Source organism: Macaca mulatta, chromosome 12 (assembly GCF_049350105.2).
Source record: "Macaca mulatta isolate MMU2019108-1 chromosome 12, T2T-MMU8v2.0, whole genome shotgun sequence".
Classification (NCBI taxonomy): domain Eukaryota; kingdom Metazoa; phylum Chordata; class Mammalia; order Primates; family Cercopithecidae; genus Macaca; species Macaca mulatta.
In genome coordinates this window covers 93,560,070-93,585,260 of record NC_133417.1, presented here as the reverse complement: position 1 = coordinate 93,585,260, position 25,191 = coordinate 93,560,070, and the positions used below count along the sequence as shown (strand labels likewise).

General features: G+C 32.5%; 1 protein-coding gene and 1 long non-coding RNA gene across 28 annotated transcripts in view; one reads left to right on the top strand and one right to left on the bottom strand.

The window, feature by feature from the left end:
- The first annotated feature begins 207 nt into the window (after positions 1-207).
- LOC144333320 (uncharacterized) lies at positions 208-23,416 on the top strand. Its single transcript, XR_013401896.1, has 5 exons — positions 208-438; positions 4,067-4,104; positions 4,750-4,788; positions 11,522-11,624; positions 22,420-23,416. It is a non-coding gene; the product is annotated as an uncharacterized LOC144333320 (long non-coding RNA).
- Positions 590-25,191, bottom strand: part of GULP1 (GULP PTB domain containing engulfment adaptor 1) — a 305,123-nt gene continuing 280,521 nt past the window's right edge. For 11 of the 27 annotated variants that reach the window (XM_077956615.1, XM_077956612.1, XM_028830912.2 and 8 more), the window contains 4 exons: positions 14,790-15,014; positions 12,938-13,076; positions 8,627-8,721; positions 590-2,563 (listed from right to left, as the gene is read on the bottom strand). In XM_077956615.1, the coding sequence (XP_077812741.1) occupies positions 2,492-2,563; positions 8,627-8,721; positions 12,938-13,076; positions 14,790-15,014 (531 nt within the window). In that variant the 3' untranslated portion in view covers positions 590-2,491. Of the gene's footprint in view, positions 2,564-4,487; positions 8,722-12,937; positions 13,077-14,789; positions 15,015-25,191 lie in introns of those variants that run through there. The other 16 variants (XM_077956628.1, XM_077956627.1, XM_001105477.5 and 13 more) reach the window with 2 other exon arrangements.

Here is a 25,191-nt window from a genome sequence, read left to right as displayed (position 1 = left end):
TCTTACCCCATAAAGTACATGTTATTCATATAAAGTGAGTAATAAATGAATTTTATGGAATGAATTGATGAATTGTTCCTTGGTGTTCAAAGGCTGTGCATGTGAGTCCCGTGTCCATAAAATACTTAACATCGTGTTTTAAATTGATTCAAAACTTCTTCATGATTGTACTCTTAGTCATAATCCGCATCCTATTATCAAGTTCCACCTTTATAAAACTGTCGGCCAAGACACCCTTTGCATTACTGCTAAGTTAAAAAAAGCCTCCAGTTATGAAATTGATATTTACATAATACAGTTTTTGCACCAGATGCTTCTGGTAAAAGGAAGCAAATCATGACCTCTCTCACCAGCAGGATCAGTCCACTGTTTTCACAACTGAATGACATTTGCTCATAAAGCTAAAATGTGTGTGGGCTGCAAGAAATGAAGTTAAAGGTAAAGCCCTTTATTTCTTCTTTGCCTTTCTCTCTGACTCTCTCCCTTTCTTTTAGCACCATTTATGATCAAGAAAATCTGTTACATAATTAGCTTCAGAATGTGCCTATATTAATTACAGATTATTTAACAAATGAATTATGCAATTTAATTTATTTAAAATCATTTATTTTCAGGAAAACCAAACATATCATTGAGTTTACATAGAAATACAATTTTCAACCAGATCTTCATAAAAACGCACTGGAGAAATAAATGTTCATAATTAATGACCAATTATGTACTATTTCATCATGCCAGTAGCAGAGTTGATTACCATTAAAAATTGGTAAAGTAACAGATCTTAAATGTGCAAATACCATCTCAGTACTCTATTGTGTTACCATTGATAATAAATGGCCACTAAATATATACCTATTACATAAATCTTTTTAAAGTACAATAAAAATACAAATTCTATCTGTTAAAAAAAGCCACTTATATGGCTTCTAAACATCCTCATTATACAAATTCCAAAATACTATCTGACAAACAAAATTATAAAGACTCTTCCTTATGAAACATATATTGTCCTCTAATTAAGGTACAACTTAGCAGATAAAAGAAACTAAACAAGAAGGCTCATATATACCATATAACATTAAGGAAAAACAGACAAATATATATTGCATAAGCATATTTGATTTCTTTTCCTAGTGAAAATGTACCTTTAACACTTGAAGAAAATTCCCGTGAGTAAATGATAAATCTATTTTTGAGGGTTACCCCTAATTTAAGTCACATTTTCATTAATTTAATTTATTTATCTTATAATGTGATGAACCAAGTTAGAAATTTTGATCATAAAATTTTGCTTTACTGAGTACAAATTAGTCTGTTATGTAATGGGTAAAGGTATAGGAAACAAATATTTTTAAAAGTCTAAGTTCATCAGCACATCAAGAATGAAATGCAGGAGAATTTTATTGCTCATGTTCAAGACTAAACTGAGCAGTAACAAGGTTTTTTTTAAATGAGATTTTTGACTTTAACAAAACAAATACAAATTGAATTTACCAAATAATATTGATAATTCATATAGAATGGGTGTCACAGATTTTAAAGTATCAAAACCAATGGGGCATCACAAAATAAACTTTGGTGAAAAATATCTTCATCAAAGAAGAAAATATGAGAAGAGTAGTCCTTATGTAGTGAGAAGAAATATATTTGGTAAAGTAAATATGGATAATAGACACTGAATCTATAGATAGCATATATTCCAAATGTTTTTTAGGGAATATCAAATCAGATGATGCTTAGATGTTATAGTAATATAACTTATCTCATTTGGAATGAAATTTAAAGTTTTTTAAATAAATAGCAAATTTTCATTTTTTCATTATCTTTATAAAACAAATTAAATATTTAGAGTATAAGTGATCATAACTAACATCACCTTGCATTTACTAATAAATACTCTAAATACATTTGGTTTATTATTGGAATTTATATCCTTATAATTTTACCTGCTAGAAATTAGTGACCTTGTGGCATTATGTTTAAAGTTTACATTTTCCCAGTGATGTGAACAGTATTTATACATAAAATGACATCTGTCTAATGAATAGTAACATGTTTGTTGGTTTGAAAACAGACCATGTTTAGTTTGGCATTGGCATATCTCTTCAGAATTTAAAAAGTTATCTTTAAGGTATGGCTTTTGGGAAATCATTAATAAACCAGCAATCTGGAAAATGGATACAAGTTTCAAGATGCTAACTAAATAGAACTCAGACACAAGGCAGGTATTTGTATATGTCTTTCAATTACAAATTCATATAGTAGAAACAGAAAGGAACATAAAAGTATGATCTACTTTACAGTAAGTTGTTTTTAAAATAAAAATTATAGATCAATAGTGAAGGTGAGGAAATTTAACTGAAAAAAATTTCAAAATATTAAAATATTCAAAAACATATTGGCACATGAATAATACCTATCTTAAAGTAATAATAAATGACATGTGTATAGAAACACATTTAACATGAATCAGGATTTCTTGTTCTTGATGTCAGCACCTACTGTCTAATGGGTCGAGACAAAATACTGTGCCTTCAAGAGTTAGTCCCATTTTGAACCCCTCCTGTAAAACAGAATAAAATCATTAATATCCAAAATGCTCACAGCAAAATAAAATAAAATCAGTGAATAAAAAAGACTACGCACTGAAGTTGAAATATTCATGCTTTGATCAACTAATAATAACTATATGTAAAATGTTGACTTGTTGAATTTTTATATAGGTGTATAAGCACTGGTAGTTCTTTCAGACCCATTAACACTTTAATGTTTTAAATATATGTGAGGTTAGCATGCATGAGAGACAGAAGAAAATACATAAAATTAAGACACAGGTTTCTTTTTCAGGAAAGGTTAGTTACTACATCATTCTATCGCAATGAAATCTGTTAGCTTTAAAAATTATTATTAATTTAAATATTATTAAGATAGTTAGACTTCAAATTGATGAGAGGTTCAAGATATCCTGATGATTTTCACCTTTTCTTCCCGGTTAGCACTGACCAGAGCCTTGGTAAAATACTTCTTTTAAATGGATTGCCATATCCTCTGTGGAACATACAACTGCAGATTATTTTGCCATGGAGAAAACTTCCCCTACTAGCCTTGCTGTCGCTTGTAGCGGACTGGCTTCTTTGATTCCTACTCTCCCTTGCATATTTTAGAAGTTAAGTTGTCTTTGATTTATTGAGTGTAAGAACACAATTGCTATGAAAGTGTTTTTCCACCAAGATTTTGAGTTAAAAGTTAATGGCAAAGGAGTCGGTCCTTCTCCACTCCAATCTCTCTATTGTTTTAATTGCATAATATAATTGAACTGCGGGTCATCTCTTCTTACCACCTTTCCTCATTCCTACCCTTTCTTGTAAATCTCTACACATGGGCCTACAAAAAGATGAAAAGCACAGACTTGCACTGATCCATGGAAGTGGAGGTTACATTGTAAATCTCCTTGTAGAAGCAAATGTGGTAGTGCTCTCTATATACTCTACCTTTTTTTTCTTACTAACAGAACTGAAATGTTTCAGAAAGGTAATTTGTAATTTCGAGTGGCCATGTGACACATTATTGGCAAATAATATGCAGATAGCAGTGTATTCCTAAAGAAAAGAAAATGCCTCTTAAAGGTAACCATTGGTTTTCACCTCTGCTTTGGGTGTTTTATTCAATTAGACTGACTATATTTACTTGTATGTTAGCTAATTGTGTATCTTTTTGCATCTCCCCAAATTATTTTTATTTAGAATAGTTATGTAAATGTTCTTATCTTTCTCTAAATCCAGTGTAAACATCATCATATGGAGGAGGAAGGCAGTTACAAAGCTGTAAGCCACACTTTGTTATTAATGTTCAAAGAACATTCTTCATTATGTTTATAGCACAGAGACTACTACTATACAGCAATATAGTGATGTAATCATTGTGAAAGGTTTCAGAAGTCTTTCCAGTACTTGGAATACAATCTTTATTTAGTTGAGTAAATATGAGAGTACTTATCATTATTTTTTAAAAATCTGTTCTTATCACAAAATACATTTTGTCATATTTATTTATATTTCTCAAACAGCCAGCAAATACTTAGAAAAATAAATACTTCATAATACTGTAAGTAAACTTTTCTTTAAAATTATTTTATTTGGATATCTGAAGATTTGTGTATTATGTCATCTTCTGGTATACTATAAATGGTAGAGAGATGATACATTGATAGACAGATAATGACAGATAGAAAGAGTGTGGAAATGTTTGATACCATATGGTACTTTTAAATTTTATCAGTTCATTCTGCTAGTAAACCAGTATCACTTCAATTACACTGAAAATACTATTTGTCAACGTGTTATCAATATTGGAAAAGCAGAATAGCAGTCAAAGTAAAATAGAGGTTAATTACTATTTTAATAATAAAGTGTTAGTATATGATTTACGATAATATCTATCTCTATATTGACTTTTTAGGGATTCTTACATAATATAAGGTTTGTTGATTTTCTTTTTTCCTAAGATAAAATTTCCCACACATTTCCTGTCTTCTTCGTAAGTCCCATTTTGCAAATCACAATTTAATAAACTCCAAATCATTCCATATCCTCTTGAGCTTCAAACCTCTTAATAAAAATGATACTTTATTTATGCAGTGATGGGAATTACCATAAGCTAATGTCACACAAAAGAATGATTAATTAAAATATTATTCACCATATGAGTTTTATATGTAATATTTTTATGAATTTTCTTATTTTGAAATAGAAAAGCATATCAAGGAAGGAAAAACCACTGCACTTTGAGGTATGTCTTTTTTTCTATCTATAGAATTTTAAAAATGATTTTAATGATAACATGAATATCCATATATTTATGCCATATAGTTTTCTTATGTAAGTAATTTATTACATATATAGTTTTCTATCTTCCTCTTTTCATCTTTGCAGACCTTGATTATTCTAAATTCCCACAAAACTAATTTATTATGACTATATAAAATGCTATTAATTTTTACAATGATTGCTTCCCAGCATTTTAAAATTATGAATAATATTGACTAGGTATTTTTATTCATAGAGATTGAACACATTTATAATTACTTTTTCTTCAGAATAGATTGCTTTAAAGTTTTGATATCAAATAGAAATAAAAGTATTAATAACAAGTTACTCTTTAAAGAGATTGCTAGGCCATAGTTACCTCTGAACTAACTCTGGCCTGCCAACAATGTACAGTACTTGTTTTATTACACTTTCATTTGTATTGATTGATTATTAGTTTAAAAAATAATCTGCTAGATTAAAATGGCATTACAGTTCTTTATTTGATTTGTATGTTTACTTTGATTAGACAGAACATGTCTACATATGTGTAAACCACTGGTGGTCTTCTTTTGTGAAGCTTTTTATTTATCTGTTGATTCTTTAGTTTCCTAGTCATTTGTCTAATTGCTTTAATTACATATATGTAATGTATTTATATATTTTTAGACAGTAAATGTTAAAAAATTGGATACTATATGTCTATATTTTTCTTTTTCTTATAAAATTTTCTTATCAATTCAAAAGTCTGATGAATATTCAGTAATATTTTAAACATCTTAAAATGTTGATTACTTCTGAAATTTATCTCGGCATTTGCTGTAAGTTTCAGCAGTACATTGATCTTCTCCCAGAGTACTAGCCAGCTGACTTAACACCACTTGTACGTGATTTTTTCATCCTTTACGAACTTGCCATGCTTGTTTTTTAATGTATTAAATTATTATAGCTTACATGTTACGGTGTGGCCTATCAATACTATTCCACTTAGCTTCCTGTTGGTAACATGTGCTGGACAGTTTAAATTATGTGAAATCAAATAGCTACATTATTGATTTCAAATAAATGTTTAATTTTCTAACTGCTTATACTGAAATATGGTTTAACATTTCTGCATAAATGCTTACATGCATGAGACATTTCTGTGATTTCAAACTTAATAATTCAATTCTCTTAAAAGTAGCTTAGTCACAATACTCTAAATGAAAGATGAAAACTAAATGTCTCACTAAGCTTATTAACTCAATATGGTATTCACAATCCACTGCACTATATTAAGTTTTTATAGGATACGCAAAGATATAGTAGCTACATGTGTGCATTAGATTCATTAGGCTAGCAAGATTAATAATAAAAGCCATCATAGAGTTTAGATGAAGAAAATATTATTTTACTTTTGTTAAAGTGACCTTGCCACTAAATCTTGGACTAAAAGAAACAATCATGGCCAGGTATGGTGGCTCACGCCTGTGGTCCCAGCACTTTTTGAGGCCTAAGTGGGTAGATGGCTTGAGCCCAGCAGTTCAAGCACAGTCTGGGCAACATGATGAAACCCTATTTTTAACAAAAAATACAAAAATTAGCCATGCGTGGTAGTGCATACTTCTAGTCCCAGCTACTCAGGAGGCTGAGGAGGGAGGATTGCTTGAGCCTGGGCAGTGGAGGTTGCAGTGAGCCAAGATCACGCCACTGCACTCCAGCTTGGGTGGGGCGATAGAGTGAGATTCTGCCTCAAAGAAAAGAAAAGAAAAGAAAAAAGAAAAGAAAAGAAAAGAAAAGAAAAGAGAAAAGAAAAGAAAGAAAAAACAATAAAGTGAACAATGCAATAGTGACTAAGTCATTGAAAAATAATCTTAAAATATGTTTTATGAAACCTCTTTAAGCATAACTATCAGATATACCCATATGAAGCTGTTGTTTGAATTTTTATTAAATAAAGCATGCAAATTTTAAGGTTTCAGCTTTAAAAATTTGTAAGTTGTTTAAAATTGTTATAAAAATAATATACCAACCATCTCTGGCGCTACCCACCATGAAAGCAGTAAAGAATTAAAAAAGACATTAAGAAAATATTAGAAACAGCAAAAGCAAAAACATCACAGTTTAACATTATTTGAGTGTCACATCACTCAATCATCCCAATACAGTGCGTCTCACACTTGGTTCCAACAAAATCTGGAAATAGAGGCTTATCCTTTAAACTCAATAAATTTTTTTTCCCAATTTTGGGAAAATCTAAAAAATTCATAGAAAAGTACTCTGTATTACCTGTGTAACCCTTGAGAATAAATACTACCACATAAATATTTCTTTGTTACTACAAAAGCATTAGTACCAGATAGTACATGTCCAATGGGTAAAACTAATGTAAAAGGAAAGGAATTGACTTCATATGAAATACAGCATTCTTGATAAATTATCATGCACCATTTGAAAGTTTCATAGTATTTGAAATATAGAAAAGAAGTAGGAAATCTGTGCCATCAAACAGTATACATGTTGAAATCAATAGAAATTTTAAAAGGTGGTTTTAGTTTCAACCAAATAAGATCATCCATCCTCTACTAGAGTTGCAATTTGACTTTCATTTAATGTATAATTTATTGAATTCATAATTTTATAAAAACTATAAGACAAGTTGTTTATAATATTTTTGTCAATATCTAAAAATTGTAAGTTAATACTAAGGATCTAAAATAATTTTTTATGTAAAAGGGGATTAAGAATCATTCAACTTGAGAAACACTATTTCAACAGATTCTTTGACAACCTGAAGGCATATGTTAAGTAATTCAACTTTTAAATTCAGGCATGTTATTACATCTAGAACAATAATTAATTCATGTATTACACAGAAAATGAGATAGCTACACAGCTGCAGTCAAAAATGAGTAAAAGGGCATTTAAATTAACTTTATAAGAAGGATTGTAATTATCAGTGATAGATCAGAGTTCACCTATAATTGTTTTTTCTAGGAAGTGAGGCATTGAGAATGAATGTATTAAGCCAAGACTAATAAACAAAAATACCTCATTCTCCTTACTTTAGTGTCTTCATTGTCTCTTCTCAATCAGCTTCATATAATTGGTGTCTGTCTGGATTCTACCATATATAAACTTTTTGATGAAAAATAGGATATAATAACTTCACCAAAATGTAAAGGGCAAATATAAAGAGAAGACTTTATTCTGGGGTTTATAAGACTATTTTTAAATCATGGCCCATAGTGCAAAGCATTTAAAACCAATTTCTGTAAACTGCAGACCAATTTAGAACAAAAAAGTAAAAGGAAGAGAGAGAAATGAAAACCCAACTGAACTACATTCCTAAAGAAGTTGTCACTGGGTGTCTGCTTTTAAAATAAAAGCCCAAAAGTTATGAACTACAGCTACAATGCTTCTTTTCAGAGAGAATAATTTCAATCTTACAAAGATTTTCCCTCATCTACCCATTTACAATTTTCAAATTCGTAATTGTTAAGACTGAGATCAAATCTTATAAATCTAATGCAATGACTTTTTAACTCTAGATTTCAAAACAATGAACCATTAGAATCCATGCCATTTTGTATTAAAAAAAAAATGAACCATCTTATTGCCATTGTAAATTGAACCATTAAAAAAACCAACGACCTTATCCTTAGCAATTGTAGGAGTATTTTTAGGACTAACTGTACATTATTATTTTAAAGTAATTATTTTAAGTGAGTTTTTATAGTGAAAATAATTAAAGGAAACCACAGTTTTGGTATATAACATTCTCTTTGTTCCATATCAAAATGAAATAAATCATTTATGGGCCAGTCAGTCACAATAGTCACCTGCATCTCATCTAATTTTGATTGAATATCTGGAGGGAAATCTGCTGCTCCACAGTTAAATGGGTCAAAAGGTTCTGCTCCAAACAGGTCCCGTTCTAAAAGGAAGGAAATAATTTAGTAAATGAAATAACAAGTGAGCTGGAGTGAGTTAGATTTCAAAGGCAGGATTATATAAATGAATATTTACATGATCAAATGAACCACTAATCCACACTTACACTGTATGTGGGGCTTTCCTGAGCTTAGACAAGTTAAACATTAATAAGGAAGAAAAGACCCATTTTATGATATTAAAAAGTTTTATTATAAAGAATTATTATCTAGAGAGATTTCTGTGTTTTTAATGAAGATTTCTTACTATCAAATTCACCAAAGAGCTGATAATTAATATGTTACAACACCTATATTTTATTGAAGCAATTTAAATTTGCTAAAATTAATGCGCTACTCATTGAGGCTACCCTAATTCCATTGATTGATGCCTTGCAACACAATAGTTAAGCAATATGTAGGACTAAGTAGACTTCTAAGTAGCTCTACTCAAAGTTCATGTACTCTTATCTCCCCTTTCATCCAGAGAAAATTTTAAAGCACATTGTCTCATGTAGTATGAAATATCACCTTTCTAGATAGTCACAATGAGATAGTTTCTTTAAAAATGCCTCCTATCCCAGAAATACATTTCTTTTTTAAAAGCAGCAGGGATGCAGTGTCAAAAAAGCTTTCTGTACATATGTTCTAAAGTATGCACTACTTTTTTTTATCACTAAAGAAGTATCAAAGTTGAAAGTGATGTTTGTAATTGATAGATTTGGGCCTACTATGGGATTTTTAAAATAAAACATTCTTCAGGAATTTCTTTCCTCCGAATCAATTCAAATGTATCCTTAATTGGAAAAACATTAAATTATATATGAAAATGGGTATTTATAACATATTCATACCTTCATTTTGCAGAGAACTTTACATTCTCTAAATTCAATGCCATGTAAGAAATAATATTTATGCTACTTGATTTCTGCCATATCCTCTAAAATCACTCTGTGATTCTCATTGTGAAGGAGTCTTACTTTTCCAGTCTTCATGTTTTTTTTTCCAGATTCTTGTATTAAATAAGTTAATAAATGTGAAATTTTTACAAGCTCCTTGTACTTGCAGGTATTGTATAAATAAGGGGAACATATAATTTTTCATCCAAATGCAGATACTTTTAAAAGTAAAAGGATCATTTTCAATAGTTACACTGGGTAAAAATCTATAAGCCAGGGCTATCCTAATAAAATGGGAATTTATTGTTACCGTATATATAACTGATGAGTATTACTATTGCTGTTATTTATTTTCTTCAGTTTAGTGTTGCTCAGGCAATCAATTGAAATTTAGCTTTCAAAGGATCTTTTCTTCAGAGAAACGTCCTGGTTTCCACTACACCATAAGCATACTGAATAATGCTTTTCACCTAGTAGGTGTTTGTTAAAAAATGAATTAATGAAAGGGAAGATTTGGTCAAAAGGTTCCGCTTCAAACCCATCCCGTTGTAAAAGGAAGAAAAAAATTTAGTAAACAAAATGACAAGAAATGACTTGGAGGGACTCACTTATATAGATTATGTCTATATAATCTCTATTTCTCTGTCTATATTTATTAAACTTTGATACTCAGGAATATGTAGACATTGAAAAAGCTATCAAGGTGTTACTGGAGCACTCTTGTTATGCTTCAGCAAAGAGACTGGCCGTGTTTTACCCTTGCCCTAGAGATCTGTGGAACTTTGAACTCGAGAGAGATGATTTAGGGTATCTGGCAGAAGAAATTTCTAAGCAGCAAAGCATTCAAGATGTGACCTGGCTTTTTGTAAAAGCATACAGTCATATGCATTCACAAAGAGATAATATGAAATTGGAACTTATGTTTTAAAGGGAAGCAAAGCATAAAAGTTTGGAAGATGTGCAGCCTGACTATGTGGTAGAAAAAGAAAACCCACTTTCTAAGGAGAAATTCAAGCCTGCTGCAGAAATTAGCATAAGTAAAAAGGAGCTGAATGGTAATAGCCAAGACAATGGGGAAGATGTCATCAGCACATATCAGACATCTACAGCAGCCCCTCCCATCAAAGGTCCAGAGGCCTAAGAGGAAAAAATTGTTTCATGGGCCAGGCCCAGGGCCCTGCTGCTCTGTGCAGCCTCAGGACTCGGTATCCTGCATCCCAGCCATTCCAGCTCTAGCTGTGGCTAAAAGGGGCCAAGATACAGCTCAAGCCATTGCTTCATGGGGTAAAAACCTTAAGCCTTGGTGGCTTCCATTTGGTGTTGGGTCTGCAGGTGCACAGAAGACAAAAGTTGAGCTTTGGGAGCCTCTGCCTAGATTTCAGAGGATGTATGGAAATGCCTGGATATTCAGGCAGAAGTCTGTGGCAGGAACAGAGCCCTCATGGAGAACCTCTACTAGGGCAATGCAGAGGAGAAATGTAGGGTTAAAGCCTTCACACAGAGTCCCCACTAGGGCACTGTCTAGTGGAGCTGTGAGAAGAGGGCCACCGTCTTTCAGACCCCAGAATGGTAGATCCACCAACAGCTTGCACTGTGTGCCTGGCACTCAATGCCAGCCTGTGAAAACAGCCATTGGGGCTGTACCCTGCAAAGTCACAGAGGTGGAGCTGCCCAAGGTCTTGGGTCCCATCCCTTGCATTAGCGTGCCCTGGATGTGACACATGGAGTAAAATGAGATAATTTTGGAATTTTAAGACTTAATGACTGCCCCATTGGGTTTCAAACTTGCATGGGGCCTGTGGCTCCTTCGTTTTGCCAATTTCTCCAATTTGGAATGGAAATATTTACCCAATGCCTGTATCCTCATTGTATTTTGCAAGTAACTAACTTGTTTTTTATTTTACAGGCTCATAGGTGGAAGAGACTTGCCTTGCCTCAGATGAATCTTTGGACTTGGGCTTTTGGGTTAATGCTGGAATAAGTTAAGACTTTGAGAGATTGTTGCAAAGGTATGATTGGTTTTGAAATGTGAAAAGACATGAAATTTGGGAGGGGCAAGGAGTGGAATGATATGGTTTGGGTCTGTGTCCCCACCCAAATCTCATCTCAAATTGTAATCCACACATGTTGAGGGAGGGGCCTGGTGGGAGGTGATTGGATCATGTGGGAAGTTTCCCCCCTAATGTTCTCATGATAGAGAGGGAGTTCTGACGACATCTGATGGTTTAAAAGTGGCAGTTTATCCTGTGCACACAGTCTCTTCTGCTGCCATATAAGATGTACCTTGCTTCTCCTTTATCTTCTGCCATGACGTTGAGTTCCCTGAGGCATCTCCATCCATGCAGAACTGTACTCTTTGCTTATAAATTACCCAGTCTGAGGTAGCAACTTTATAGCAGTGTGAAAACTGACTGATACACTAGTGTTATTACCTTGTATTTACAAATTAGTCCTCTAAAATAAATTGAATACCTAACATGAGCAATGTATTTTAAGTTCCTTAGGGGAAATGAATATAATATGGCCCTGCCATGTACTAAAGTCTTAAGCTAAAACTTCAGAGTTATATTCACAATGATTTAATATAAGCTAGAGAGAATGCAATCAAGTAGAATGTGTAAAACCCTCTTTTCTTCAGTTTCCTTTTAGACATAGTGACTGATTCATGACCATTGAGAATTATGCTTTCAGTTTCTGTCACAAGGCACAGATGGATATGTATTACAGCCAAAATATTGAAAATGAGCATCTGTTAGGTGTTTTCTAATTAATCAAAAATAGACTTTAATGTTCCTTCCAGATATATAAAAGATAAAACAGAAAAGCAATGAATTTATAGCATTTTAGATAGGAAAGAACCCTTACAAAAGGTTAATAAATCACAACATTCATATAATTCATATATTTTTTAACTAAAAAAGTCCATAAGCCCTATGAACAAACATATTTTAAGTAGCTCTATTAAACATGTAAAAAATCATTAATAAAATTACCAGTTGTTTTTAATAATTAAAGTAAAATATTAAAAATATAACCCAAAACAATGATATATAATTAAATATTTTCTATTATGAAGTAATACATCAAAACATAATTGTTCAAATAATGGGTAAAAGTTCCAAGTAGAGATGTCGTTAGTAGTGCAGTCTGAATTATAAAGTAAAATAGAATTAATGGAAATTTATACATATATAAAAATAATACTTCAATAATTGAAATTGTAAGTAAAGTTGTTAAGATATGTAATTTCCCACAGTCTTAATTATATATTTTAAATGTACACAACTATAACAAGAAACATTGATTTGTTAAGAAAGCTTACTAATCTCAGTAGATCTACTAGGTACTGGAGGTGGCTGTGTGCCATTGCGAGTAGGCATTGAAGACTGGTGTGATATTGGAGAAAATGGAATCATATCAAAGATGTCAGTGGAGGGCGACTGAGGTGTCATACTGCCTGCCTGCAATGAAAATAAATGAATTAGGGTAGTATTTCATATAGACACATTGTAATGCTAAATATTTCACATGCATATAAAATATATGTAAACAGCAAATTCAGTTGAATCATAAGAATTTGCCATTTTGTAGACCGAAAATAGTTAAGTATTTGCAATTTCATGTGGTTCCACTAATTATGATAAATGCTCATTTAGAAGAAAGCAATAGAACATTTCTGCAAAAATGCTCTCAAAGATGATGGCAAAATGGTAACAATATTATTCCAGATGAATATAAAAGATACAGTGAATTTTTTGGATATATAGAAATGATTGCTACTTATAACAGACAATTAGATATAGTAGAAACTATTCATATAAAAATATGATTTCAGTAAGATACTCTGCATATGATAACATTTCAAACAGGAAAAATTAGACATAAGTGACTTGCCTTCTTAAATATAAACATTCAAATGCAATTGATTTTTTTGCATTCTCAAAAGTAGAGTATATTTTAGTTTGTATTTATAACAACAGTGGCAACCAACTGATATTCATTGCAGTACATTTTATTCTTGAAAGATTTCATCAAGTTTTCTGTAATAAATAGCTATCTTATAAAAACTAAATTAATAATCACCAATGTACTGCCCAAATCATTGAGTTTTCTGATACAGTCTGGGTCAGGACTAAATACATATAGGGAAAGATAAATGAAAACCTCATGAAAATATAGCCGAGAAGTAATATCAAAATTAGACATTCATCACTTTGTAAAACAGGGAACAATATGTATATACGTATAATCTCCTTTGAAAACCATCTCACTTGATCAGGGATAAAAGAAAGAGAATTTCCATTTTGGGGGAATAGTGATGAAAAATTTGCTTTTCCTGTGAGAACTTGGACAGAGATTGCTTTGAGTGGTTCATATTAAAATTAGAATTCTCAGAATACGTTTAATTTTCTGATTTACAGATAATGCAGGTGATGAAAAAATCAGGCTTACTGTTTGTAGAGTGATTGGTTTACTATTCAGCTAAAATAATTGTTAGTACATTATTTTTCGTGCAGGAAAATTGCTGTCATCCTCCTTTCTTTAACAATTTGTTTATTGTATCCCCTCACCCTATTCCTGTTACTCAGCAATACTATTCCCCTAATTATCCCATTCCTGTATCCCCTCTCACTTCTCTCTCTCTACTCTTTTTCATGATACAAAAATTCTAAAATCTTGGCTGTCATTAAAAGCAAAACAAACCAACCAAAAATTTATTTACTCTGTCCCTCTTTAATCTCCCAATTTCTATTTTCTTTTTCTTTTTCCTTTAAGGCTAAGCTCCTTGAAAGAGATACTACACTTTCTGTCCTAAGATTTACTTCATTCTATCTTTAACTCTTATCAATCTAGATTTGCTCTTTTTGCACTGAACTCTGCTGAAATTGCTTTACCAATGATCTAATTTGCCAATAGTGATATCTGATAAATCATTTGAAGTATCTGTATTACTTTATATTTTTGTAAATTTCTACACTGGCACCACCCTCTACTTGAAACTTTCTGGTATCAGGTAATCAAAGAAAACAAAAATGGCACACAAAGCCTCCAGATCACATCACATTGATTCAAGATACATCTAAATTTTTGATAACTTTATAAATAGCACATTTTGGCAGAATTTAAACAAAATAAGTCGGATAATAAAAAGAATTATCTGCTTAGCAAATTACATGCGGTCTTGGGATGCTGCTCTCACTGACTGGCTTGGGAAAGCCACATTTAGAAGGTGGTGGTATTAACAGTCCCAGTGATAGTCTGGAATCAGGTGAGTTGACAGGAGTGACAGAAATGGAAGAAATATTGAGACAGGGAGATGAATCACCACTACTACGCCAGAAAGAGGATGAGCATCTCTGAAACCCGTGTTGCTCATGATCAGACATATCGTGCAGCAGCTGTAAAGGAATGACAGAAAGAGAAATATCCTAAGAGGAAAGGCATGAGGAAAGGAAAAAGTATACTTGAAATTTATTTGTAAAATGGTGTTTTGTTAAGATGATAAGATCATTTCACAATAACTTTTCTAAAATTAAAACATAGAGTTGGTTTTCCTATGTGATAGTCCTTAGATTCTGCATTGCTTAATTTGATGTTTTTTTACTGAAATATTACATTTTTAGATATTTTAAATAGAATATTGCATTCATCACGACCTAAGAGGAAGGTAATGGAGAGAAAAATGAAGAAAGCCTGAAGATTTATTTTGGAGAGGGCTTCTGTAATGAAATGGGAAAAGGAAGGATAGTAATGAGAGAACAGTCACAGAACTAGGAGTAAACTCTTCCAAATAAATTTATGGTTTTGTAGAATTTTCAAAAGAGCTCACAACATACATTTTATGTTTAATCCTCAAAACATTCTTTGAAGTATCAGTAGTAGTAATATTATGTCTTTATTACAATAAACACATGGGAATTAAGCTCCACAGATTCTTTGTGACTTACGACAGGAATTAAGGTCCACAGATTCTTTGTGACTTATTCTTATATGAGGTAGAAAGCAGATTCAAAATTCAAAACAGTCTGATTCTAATCATCATGCCCTTTCTATAGTCATGAGGAGTTCCAAACTGTAAGACTTTTAGGGGGATGGGAAGAGGTGACTGTCAAGCATCTCAAATAAATCAGAGAGATAATAAATAACAAGCAAGCAGTGTAGTAGGTCTGAACATCAGTATGTGCATGACTTTTAGGGGCTATTTCCATTACAGCATGGAAAGCTACTGTTAAGAGCTGAGCTGGAGAGAGCTGAGCTGCCAGATGTCACAGTGGCCAATTAAACAGCAGCCAAAATGGAAGTAATAATTAAGTCCGTATTCATTTACTGCTATAGTATAAGCAAGAGGCCAGAGAGAAGGTGCCTGCTCTATCAATGCTCCATTTTCCCCACGGAATGGCATTGAGCAAGGGTCAGAAGTATCACTGCAGAAGTGAGCCTTTGTCTCATTACTTAGGGACTTCTGCACAAAAGGTTCCTAAGGGTTTTTCTTTGGACAAGAGACAGTGGAAGGGAGAAGGGAATGGCTAGCAGTAGAAAAGTACTGAATACTGAGACATAGTGGAGAAAAGTGGTCTCCAAGTCCCTTGAATAAGGTGGTCTCAGGAGAGGCACCTAACGCCCTCTAAAAGGAGGCCCCTGAGTGGAGTTGCATGGGCTATAAATGTAGATATGCACAAGAGCATGGCTGGCCAGGGGACCTGAGTACTAGATTCAATTCCTCCAAACTGTGCACCAAATACAATGTGATGAGGGCACCTTTCTCCCACCAAATACAATGTGATGAGGTGTGCCAGACAAAGCCTTTGTAACTGCCTACGCTCCGGCCAGAAAGATCCCACATAAGATTCTGGCTGGGAGCCACATTCCTCAGCTGCAAATCACATGTCAGAGATCTTTCACCACTAACAAAAATTCAGGGAGAAAACAAAAATCTGATTTTTTATAAACTTTGTTGTAAAAGGTAGTAATTAAAATTAGTGAAGGACCAACAAGTCTGAGGTTATGTCCTTAAGCTAGGAGAACCCTCTTCACATATTTCCGGAAGCAGAGAGAAAAAGGAAGCCATGCAAAGTGAGAAATTAAGTTGAGGGAAAGGTTCAGTGTGGAAGCAAAATCTCTGCTAGTCTGAGTTATATAATTAATCACTCTATTAATATCCATATGTAAATATATAATTTTTGATTTCTCTGTTGATCTTCATTGTAATACACCTCGATCTATTTATGTAGAGATGTGTATGTACACAATTTTTAAAATCTATTTTTGTTCGATATAACTTACTGTATCATTCTGTCCTTGGTGGCCAACTTTTAATTATAGATTACAGTTGTAAGCTCTTTGTGAGAAAATTTTTGTTTTTTGTTCCCAAATACCCTATGTAACACATTAGTGTAAATGATATTTATTGTCTAATTTATACTAGAGCATCTTTTTACTTAAACTGTTAATTGATAAGGCTGTCTGTACTGAGTAAAGATAAGATATTAAGTGGAAATTGTCCTTGATATTATCTAGTTTAAAATATACATGGTAATACTCTATATTTTTTTAGGATATATATTGGCCACAATTCTTTACTAGGTACCTGAAAACAAACTGAAGGTCAAAATAACCTTACTTGAAAGTGCTCTGTTATTTTTATCATAGTGTTTGCAGTATTCTTATAGTACTACTTCCTTTGGGGAGGTAAACTTAACATAAATGAAGAATTTATACAATATAAAAATAATCAAGTATTTATACACTATAATCAAGAGGTCTTTTTCAATTTCAAAATGGTAAATCAGGGATATTTAATAATGTCAACTGTTCTGGTATCTAGAGTTTAAGACTCCAGAACTATTCCTCACAGGTCTTCTTTGGGTCATCAGTAATTTGGCAGTTTTTGTTTAGATCACATGGGTCTTTTAAAGCATAGAATTAGGTGTTCCCAACACAAAGAAAAGATAAATGTTTCAGGTGATGGATACTACAGTGACCCTAACTTGATCATTATACATTATGTGCAGGTATCAAAATATCATCTCTACCCACAAACATGTACAATTAATAGGTATCAATAAAAATTTTTAAATTAAAAATAAATTAATATATAAAAATAGATTACATATTAAAATCCAGAACTTTTCCCCAGAAGTTAGAAAATCTAGAATGTAGGCCCACACACTTGCATGAAAATAGTTGACTGGTATTGAATATCTGCTGTGTCTTTGAAGTTAGCCTGTGCTTTCAAATTTATCACTCCTACCATATGCCCATTTCACACTTGAATGTCATAATCTGGGCTATATTAAAGTTTGAGTTTTTGATTCCCAACCTAGAAGCAATTCAAGTCAAGGAATCAGATGTTATATCTAATTCCCTATAAAAATGAAATGTAAGTCCAGCACATTTAAATATATGGGTAAAGTTGGCGCTTGATTCTGTACTAAATGGTTAGGCCTATTCAATAAGGATATGAACGTGTGGACATTAGCACCTAAATGACAAACAGTGACAATTTTGCATTTAGGTCCCAAGGTTCTGGAACCAGTCTTTTTTTTTTTTTTTTTTGGCTGCTATTTTTAACTGGTTGAGGATGTTTATGTGTTTAAGTAATTAAGTACATTGTTTAGAAGAAAAACAGTGCGAGGAATTTTATTTTGGGCTTTCTGTCAGTATTCTGACAGATGGCTAGGAACCAAATTTTTTGGATTGTCCTACAGAAGTACATGGCACCACTGTTCAAGCAACTCCTTTATGTTCGTAGTTCCAGGTGTCTTGGTCTTTAGGAACATGCACAGAATCTGAATTATTATACTAAGGGGAATTCTGTGCAAAAAAAAAATGTGTTAGTTATACAGAAGTTGTTAGGTTATTCAGATATATTAATAATGAGTGTCCATGTTTAAGATTTGTTTTTGCTACACTTTTGTAGCTCTTTTTCTTTTGTCTTTTTTTTTTTTTAAGTTCTGCGATACATGAGCAGAACATGCAAGTCTGTTACCTAGGTATACATGTGCTATGGTGGTTTGCTGCACCTATCAACCCGTCATCTAGGTTTTAAGCCCTGCATGCATAGGTATTTGTCCTAATGCTCTCCCTCCCCTTTGTAGCTCTTTTTTTTCAGTAAGTAGCATCTTGGTGCATTTAAGCAATGGTGAATATTTCAACCTTGAGTTTTATATAAATATGATAACAAGAAGAAATATCATAAAAGTGTTTGAATTCTATCAGTAAATATTAAATACATTTGAACAATAATAACAGAAACACTGCTTTTAAGATTAAGCAATTCTGTCATAATATGTTTAGAAATATTAGGATTATACTGAAATTTTATGTTTCACTGTTAATTGCACTGGCAATACAAATATCCAAAGACTTTTTAAACATAAAATACAAATGTCAAGATTAAAATATAATTTATCACAACTACTAAAATGGCAGAGTTCAAAATTATATTTATAATTAAATTAAGAAATAATTAAGAAATAAATTCCCTTACATTTGTATATTAAAATAATTTTTTCTAGTTAAAACCCTGGAAAATTATAATTAACATTAAAGATGGAGAAAGAAAATGGTAGCATAAAATGTTCTAGCAGATGTTTCTAGATTACCATGCTGATTCATACTTTTAAAGTTAATTGTTATAACATATCTTCAATATCAGTTTTTAAATAAAGTTTAAAAGTAATGATTACAACTTACAGCACAAGGTCTGTGTTTTTTCAGATTTCTAGGTCTACAGTTGGTTTATATTGATCTGTTAGTTGTAAGACCTACTGTCTTACAGTTTTCACAAGAATCTTTCAAGTTAAATGGATATAATTGTACCACAAAGCGGAAAACTGCAACAAGGAGAGGCTAAATGACTTGACCAGGTACTTATGATCAGAACTGGAATGGGAACATATTTTTCTTCCCGTTAGACAGGGTTTATGCTTTTAGAATTATCTTGTGCAACTAACAATTATGAAAGTGAAGTTGTGGAATGGTAATCATTTTTTGTGGGCATCAAATGTTCTTGAACCAATTCATATTTAAAATTTATGTCTTTGTTTAAAGATTCACATTCAGCTTGTTGTGTAATTAAGACCTTTCACAATCTGCTCTTGCCCATTCTCACTTCAATAGTAGCAGAGAAAACACTAGAGGAAAATAAATAGATTCACTGTTTATCCACAATGAAATATACATTTTAGGCTATAATTGTCCTATCAAGTCTAATCAGTGGCCACACAGTTGATTATGTAAAGAAATAATTTTATCTAAGGGTTTAATTGAAAGGAAGACATTTGTTTTACTCAGCAATAGAATCCAGTATTCCCTAGGACTACAATTTTACTCACTTTGCTTCCTGGCAGTAGTCTGGTTTGGTTAAAACCTTCTATGGTCAGAAGGGTAAAATGAAAGTACCCAGATACAAGAATCAAGAGGAACATTTTGATTGAACTTGTTATGCCCACATCTTACAATGAAACAATCTTCTTCAGGCATTCATGAGGCTATGAGGCTATGAGGGCAGAATAAACTCTTTTTTTCTAATATAAATACAGGCAGCACTGCCATATGAATGTAATAAATGGAAATCAGATTGTTCCCAGATAATTAGTACCAAATGGTGGAAAACCTAACCTCTAATCCATTGCCAAACCACTGGAACACAGCAAAAAGCAAACAGCACAGTCAAGTAATGGAAATTTCTCAGTGTATCTAAGTGACTGTATAAAATAAGGATCCAATATCTAAACCCAGGGAAAAGATTTTCACAATTTCAGTGTGATACAGAGGTATGTAATATAGGTACTCTTGAAGATTATTTCATTTGATAGAAAAGGAACCCATGATTGACCCAATCGTGGTGGTATTTAGAAGATATGTAAGCATTCTGTTTAAAAACAAGTAAGAAAATATTTTATATACATTAAGTGTTATATATTCATATCAATTTTTATATGAGAAAGTGAGAAATAGGAGTGGTCTCCATTTATCATGCATATGAATAATTGGTTTTAAGTGAAAAAGATCGGAAGCAAATATTAAAGATACACTTGTTAGGAATGTCTTAATTTCAGTACTGAACAAAAAAGTAGTCTCATATTATTTTCTTTAGCTAGAACTCAATCACATAAGCTCACAGTGACCAAATTTATATTGGGCATATTAACTAAACAATAAACAATTAGAATAAAAAATGACAAACTTTTTTTTCACTCAAGCACATGAGACCAGACCTTCTCTATGAATTCCAGATTTGTATATTCAGCCATCTAATAAGCATTTCCAATTGGCTGTCTAGTTGGCAGAAATAACGCAGGCAAAAGTGAAATATTGATTCTTTATCACTCACTCCTCCTAAGTTACGTCTGTTTCAAAAAATGGCATCATTTCCCACATGTTAAGGAGAAAACCTGAAGGGACACTCCTGCTCCTTTTGTGTGTGTGTGCGTATACTGCCCTCAACAAATCCATTAGTAAATTTTGCAAGCTCTACCTTCAAAATGTGTCAAAAATCAAGCTCTGCTCATAACCTTCACAGGTAGAATTATAGTCTAATTTACCCTTCTCCTAGACTACTGAAATGTCTATTTCTGGGACATCACTTTGGCCTCTTTACAGTCCATGCTGCATATAGCAGCCAGATGGTCCACAAATTCCGTTTAAAACCTTCAAGTGACATATCATTGCATTAAAAAAAAATACCAATCCTTTGCCATTGCCTATGAAGACCTATCAAATCTAGACTCTGAGTCTCTCTTCAATGTCCTTTCCACTTGTTTTGGCTTTCAGTCACTACACTGCAGCTGCAAAATTCTTGTAACTGTTTTCAGTCTGTTGCATTTGCTAACATTTTATCATTCAGATTGCAATTCAAGTGCTACCTTCTTTGAAGGGGCTTGCTTCCCTGGTCACTTTCTCTAAACAACATTCTCAATCATTCTCTTCTATTCTGCTCTATTTTGTTTTATTCATAGCATATACAAGATCTAAATGGTTACATTTATTTATTGAAATATTTATGTATTTATTATCAACCTTTCTTTCTTTCCCCCATGGAATGCAAACCCTTTAACATCTGAAATACATAAACTGTGAAAACCAAAGAGCCTAGATATATGGAAATATTAGATCTTCAGTACACATTTTATAATATTCCATAGCAGATCACAACTGTATCAAATGTATACAATCAACAAGTGAGATAAAATGAAAATCAAAGTGATATGCATTGTAACATACGGTCTGCTATTAAGAACGATTTCAAAATCCCAGTGATGAAGCAGTGGGACTACGAAGACCAAAACCAAAACTAAAATGTACACCATAAAACTTTGAGGGAACATTTTAGAAGTTTGGAATATTTTTATTCAAGGTTTCAACCTAAAATTACTTAGTTTGCAATTCAAAATCCATCAGTATGACCAATTCATGTTCATGTATATAACATATAAGTGACTGACAAACTTTCTAAGAAATAACAACCTTCCCTTAGGGCGTCTCTGAGGAAAGTAGAAACATGCATGCACCTATGTTCTCACTTAAACAGAGACTCTTTAAAGTACAAAGGTGTCCATGTAGATCATTTTACTGCATTGGGCCTCACATTTTAAATTTATGATTTAACACAGAATAAGGATATCAACATCAATAAGACTGTAATATATTATTAGGAGATTTGGTACATTTGAATCATTGTCTTGTATTACGGAAATTCAACTTTAACTTTGGACCTCTTGTTAGAGAAGATGGCTTGTCATTTTTTAGTTATCTAATCAAGCTTTGTTGTTGTTGTCTGTTTGTTTGTTTTTGAGACAGGGTCTTACTCTGTAACCCAGGCTGGAATATAGTGGCATGATCATGGCTGATTGCAACCTTCACCTCCCAGGCTTACCACAGCCTCCAACTCCTGGGCTCAAGCAATCTTTCCACCTCTACCTCCCAAGTAGCTGAGACTACAGGCATGCACCACCACGCCCAGCTAATTTTTGTATTTTTGGTAGAAACAGGGTTTTGCCATATTGCCTAGGCTGGTCTCCAACTCCTGGACTCAAGCTATCAGCCCACCTCTGCCTCCCTAAGTGCTGCGATTACAGGCGTGAGCCACCATGCCCGGCCTAATCAAATTTTATCAAGAATGTTTCCGTTGCTTGCCATATCTGACTTTATCTTCTACTTCATCACAAACTGATAAGAAAATAACATCTATAATATTAATTTACATTATTGTTATTTTCACATTACTTTTAATTCCACAACTCCCAAAATTCCATTCCTACTTTTTTCTTTCCCTTTCCCCAAAGAGACTATATTAAAGCTATGATTAAAGATGTATTTTATTTGACTAGCAATTGCTTAGTGTGAACTATACTGTGTTAGGCCAGCATATCCAGATATTTCAGAACATTATTGTGCTTAAAGGTATATTTTTATGAACCAAATTATAGCATTAAATAATTTATAAAGAACTAAACCTGAATTAGAGTTTTTTGATAAAAGTGTCACCTTTCTGTGACTTGAAAAATTTGGCTTCCAGTACTATCAAGATCTGTCTTGGGCTGGTCAGTTGTGAAGATATTTCTGTGCGAGGGGTTCCTCTCATCACTAAAAACTCATCAGGTTCCAAATTAATTGCATACACCATACCCACCTATGTTGTAATTCAATATGCATAACGGGATTCATAATTCACTTCAATGCTTCTTTAATAATGTACCGATCACTGCCTCTAATCCTTTGAACAAACTGATGAGAACTTTAGTCATTTTGGAGCACTCTAATCCTCAGTCCTCTGAGCTCAAAACAAACACATAAAACCCACAGAGTCTTATTTCCAGGGTTATAAACTCATTAAGCATTTACTTTGCTAGCCGTGGGGGCACTCTGTGAGGTACTTTGTGTTCCTGCTGTGTGTCCTGTAAAACTGATGTTCAAATTTCATAAGAAAGAACAGATGTAAAACATTTCTAACTTAACAGAAATTTCTTTATTGCAGGCACATGGTAAGCTATTAAATAAGATATTATAAATTTACATTTTATTATTTGCCATTTGCATTGTCTGTTTTTCAAATTCAATAATCTGAATCATTAATAAATCTTCAAAAATAACTGCAGGTAACTAATTTTATTTTATTTTAATATCAGGAATTTGGGACCTCATTTGAGTAGATATGAAATAAATAAGCTGTACTTAGTGTTCTACAAGTTTATTTCATAGCCACATTACTAAAATCGGAAATGAAAGGCAAAAATGTTTTTTAATAAGAAGCACATTAGCAAATGCTGTAACAATGTTTTTTAAACCATTTGAATTGGTTAGGTATCTCATTAATTTACATTTTAAATTTTAACATTTAATTTTACATTTAAATTTTAGCAATTTTAAAATGCTCTTGAGTTCACTTTCTTTTAAAAATCAAACAAATTCTATTTTCACATATTTGTTGTGAGAACAATTAAAACTACTTTGGCAATTTTCAAGTGTATAATACCTTGTTATTAATTATAATCACCATGTTGTACAAGAGATCTCTTGAACTTACTTCTCCTAATTAAAATTTTGCATCCTTTGATCATCTTCTAGACCCTTTCTATACAACTCTACCCCAGCCCCTAGTAACCATTATTCTACTTTCTGCTTCTATGAGTTTGACTTTTTTAGATTCCACATATGAGTGATATCATGTGATATTTGTCTTTCTGTGCACGGCTTATTTCACTTAGTATAATGTCCTCCAGATTCTATCTTAATGAAGACATACATCTTCCAGCATATCAACAATTTAAAAAATCATATGATAAGATTTTAGGAGCTAAAAAGTCATGTGACAAACATAAAGTTAAAGAAAAAGTGTAGACAATGACATTACATGACAAAAGACTATAAGTAGATTGCAAAGTTATAATTTGTCATTTCCACAATGATCAAGGATACAACAAATTTTCTACATATATGAACTAAGTGTAAGACAGTGATTTAAAGACAGTTATTTCTTTTTAAATTCAACCTCTTAGTTGTAGTTTCTGAAGCATTTTATTTAGATAAATCCAGGCCGAGATGAACACAATGCCTAAAATAATTATTACATGATGTAACCTTGGGAGGGCTAATTCATTTTAAAACATGGCTTTTTCAATATTTTTACTCTTTATATATAACTGGCTCTACTAGTGAGAATTGCTAAATAAATGAATTATGCTTATGAACAGGTTATGTTTCCTTCATATACCAACTTGCATGCTTTTCACTTGAAATAGCTATTTCAGCTAAATGGTCAAAGACACTGAAGCAAGGGTCATCTTGTCATTCCTTCTGTCCTTTGTCACTTCTGAAGCTGACTCAGTAACCCTATGAGATCACCAATGCACATTCATAATCCAAATCCTGACCCACCTTCTTCTCAGAGCAGTGTCTGCTTTGGGAAGATAAAAAAAGTAGGATGCAGTTTGATTAATATGTTTGAAACCTCTTTGCTCTTCTCAAATGTTCTTCCTCAGATAAAGAGGATACACAATGACCGGTTTTGGGTTTGCATCCAAAAAGCTGATGGAGCTTACTTTACTCCTTTGTCAACACAAAAATGAAAGC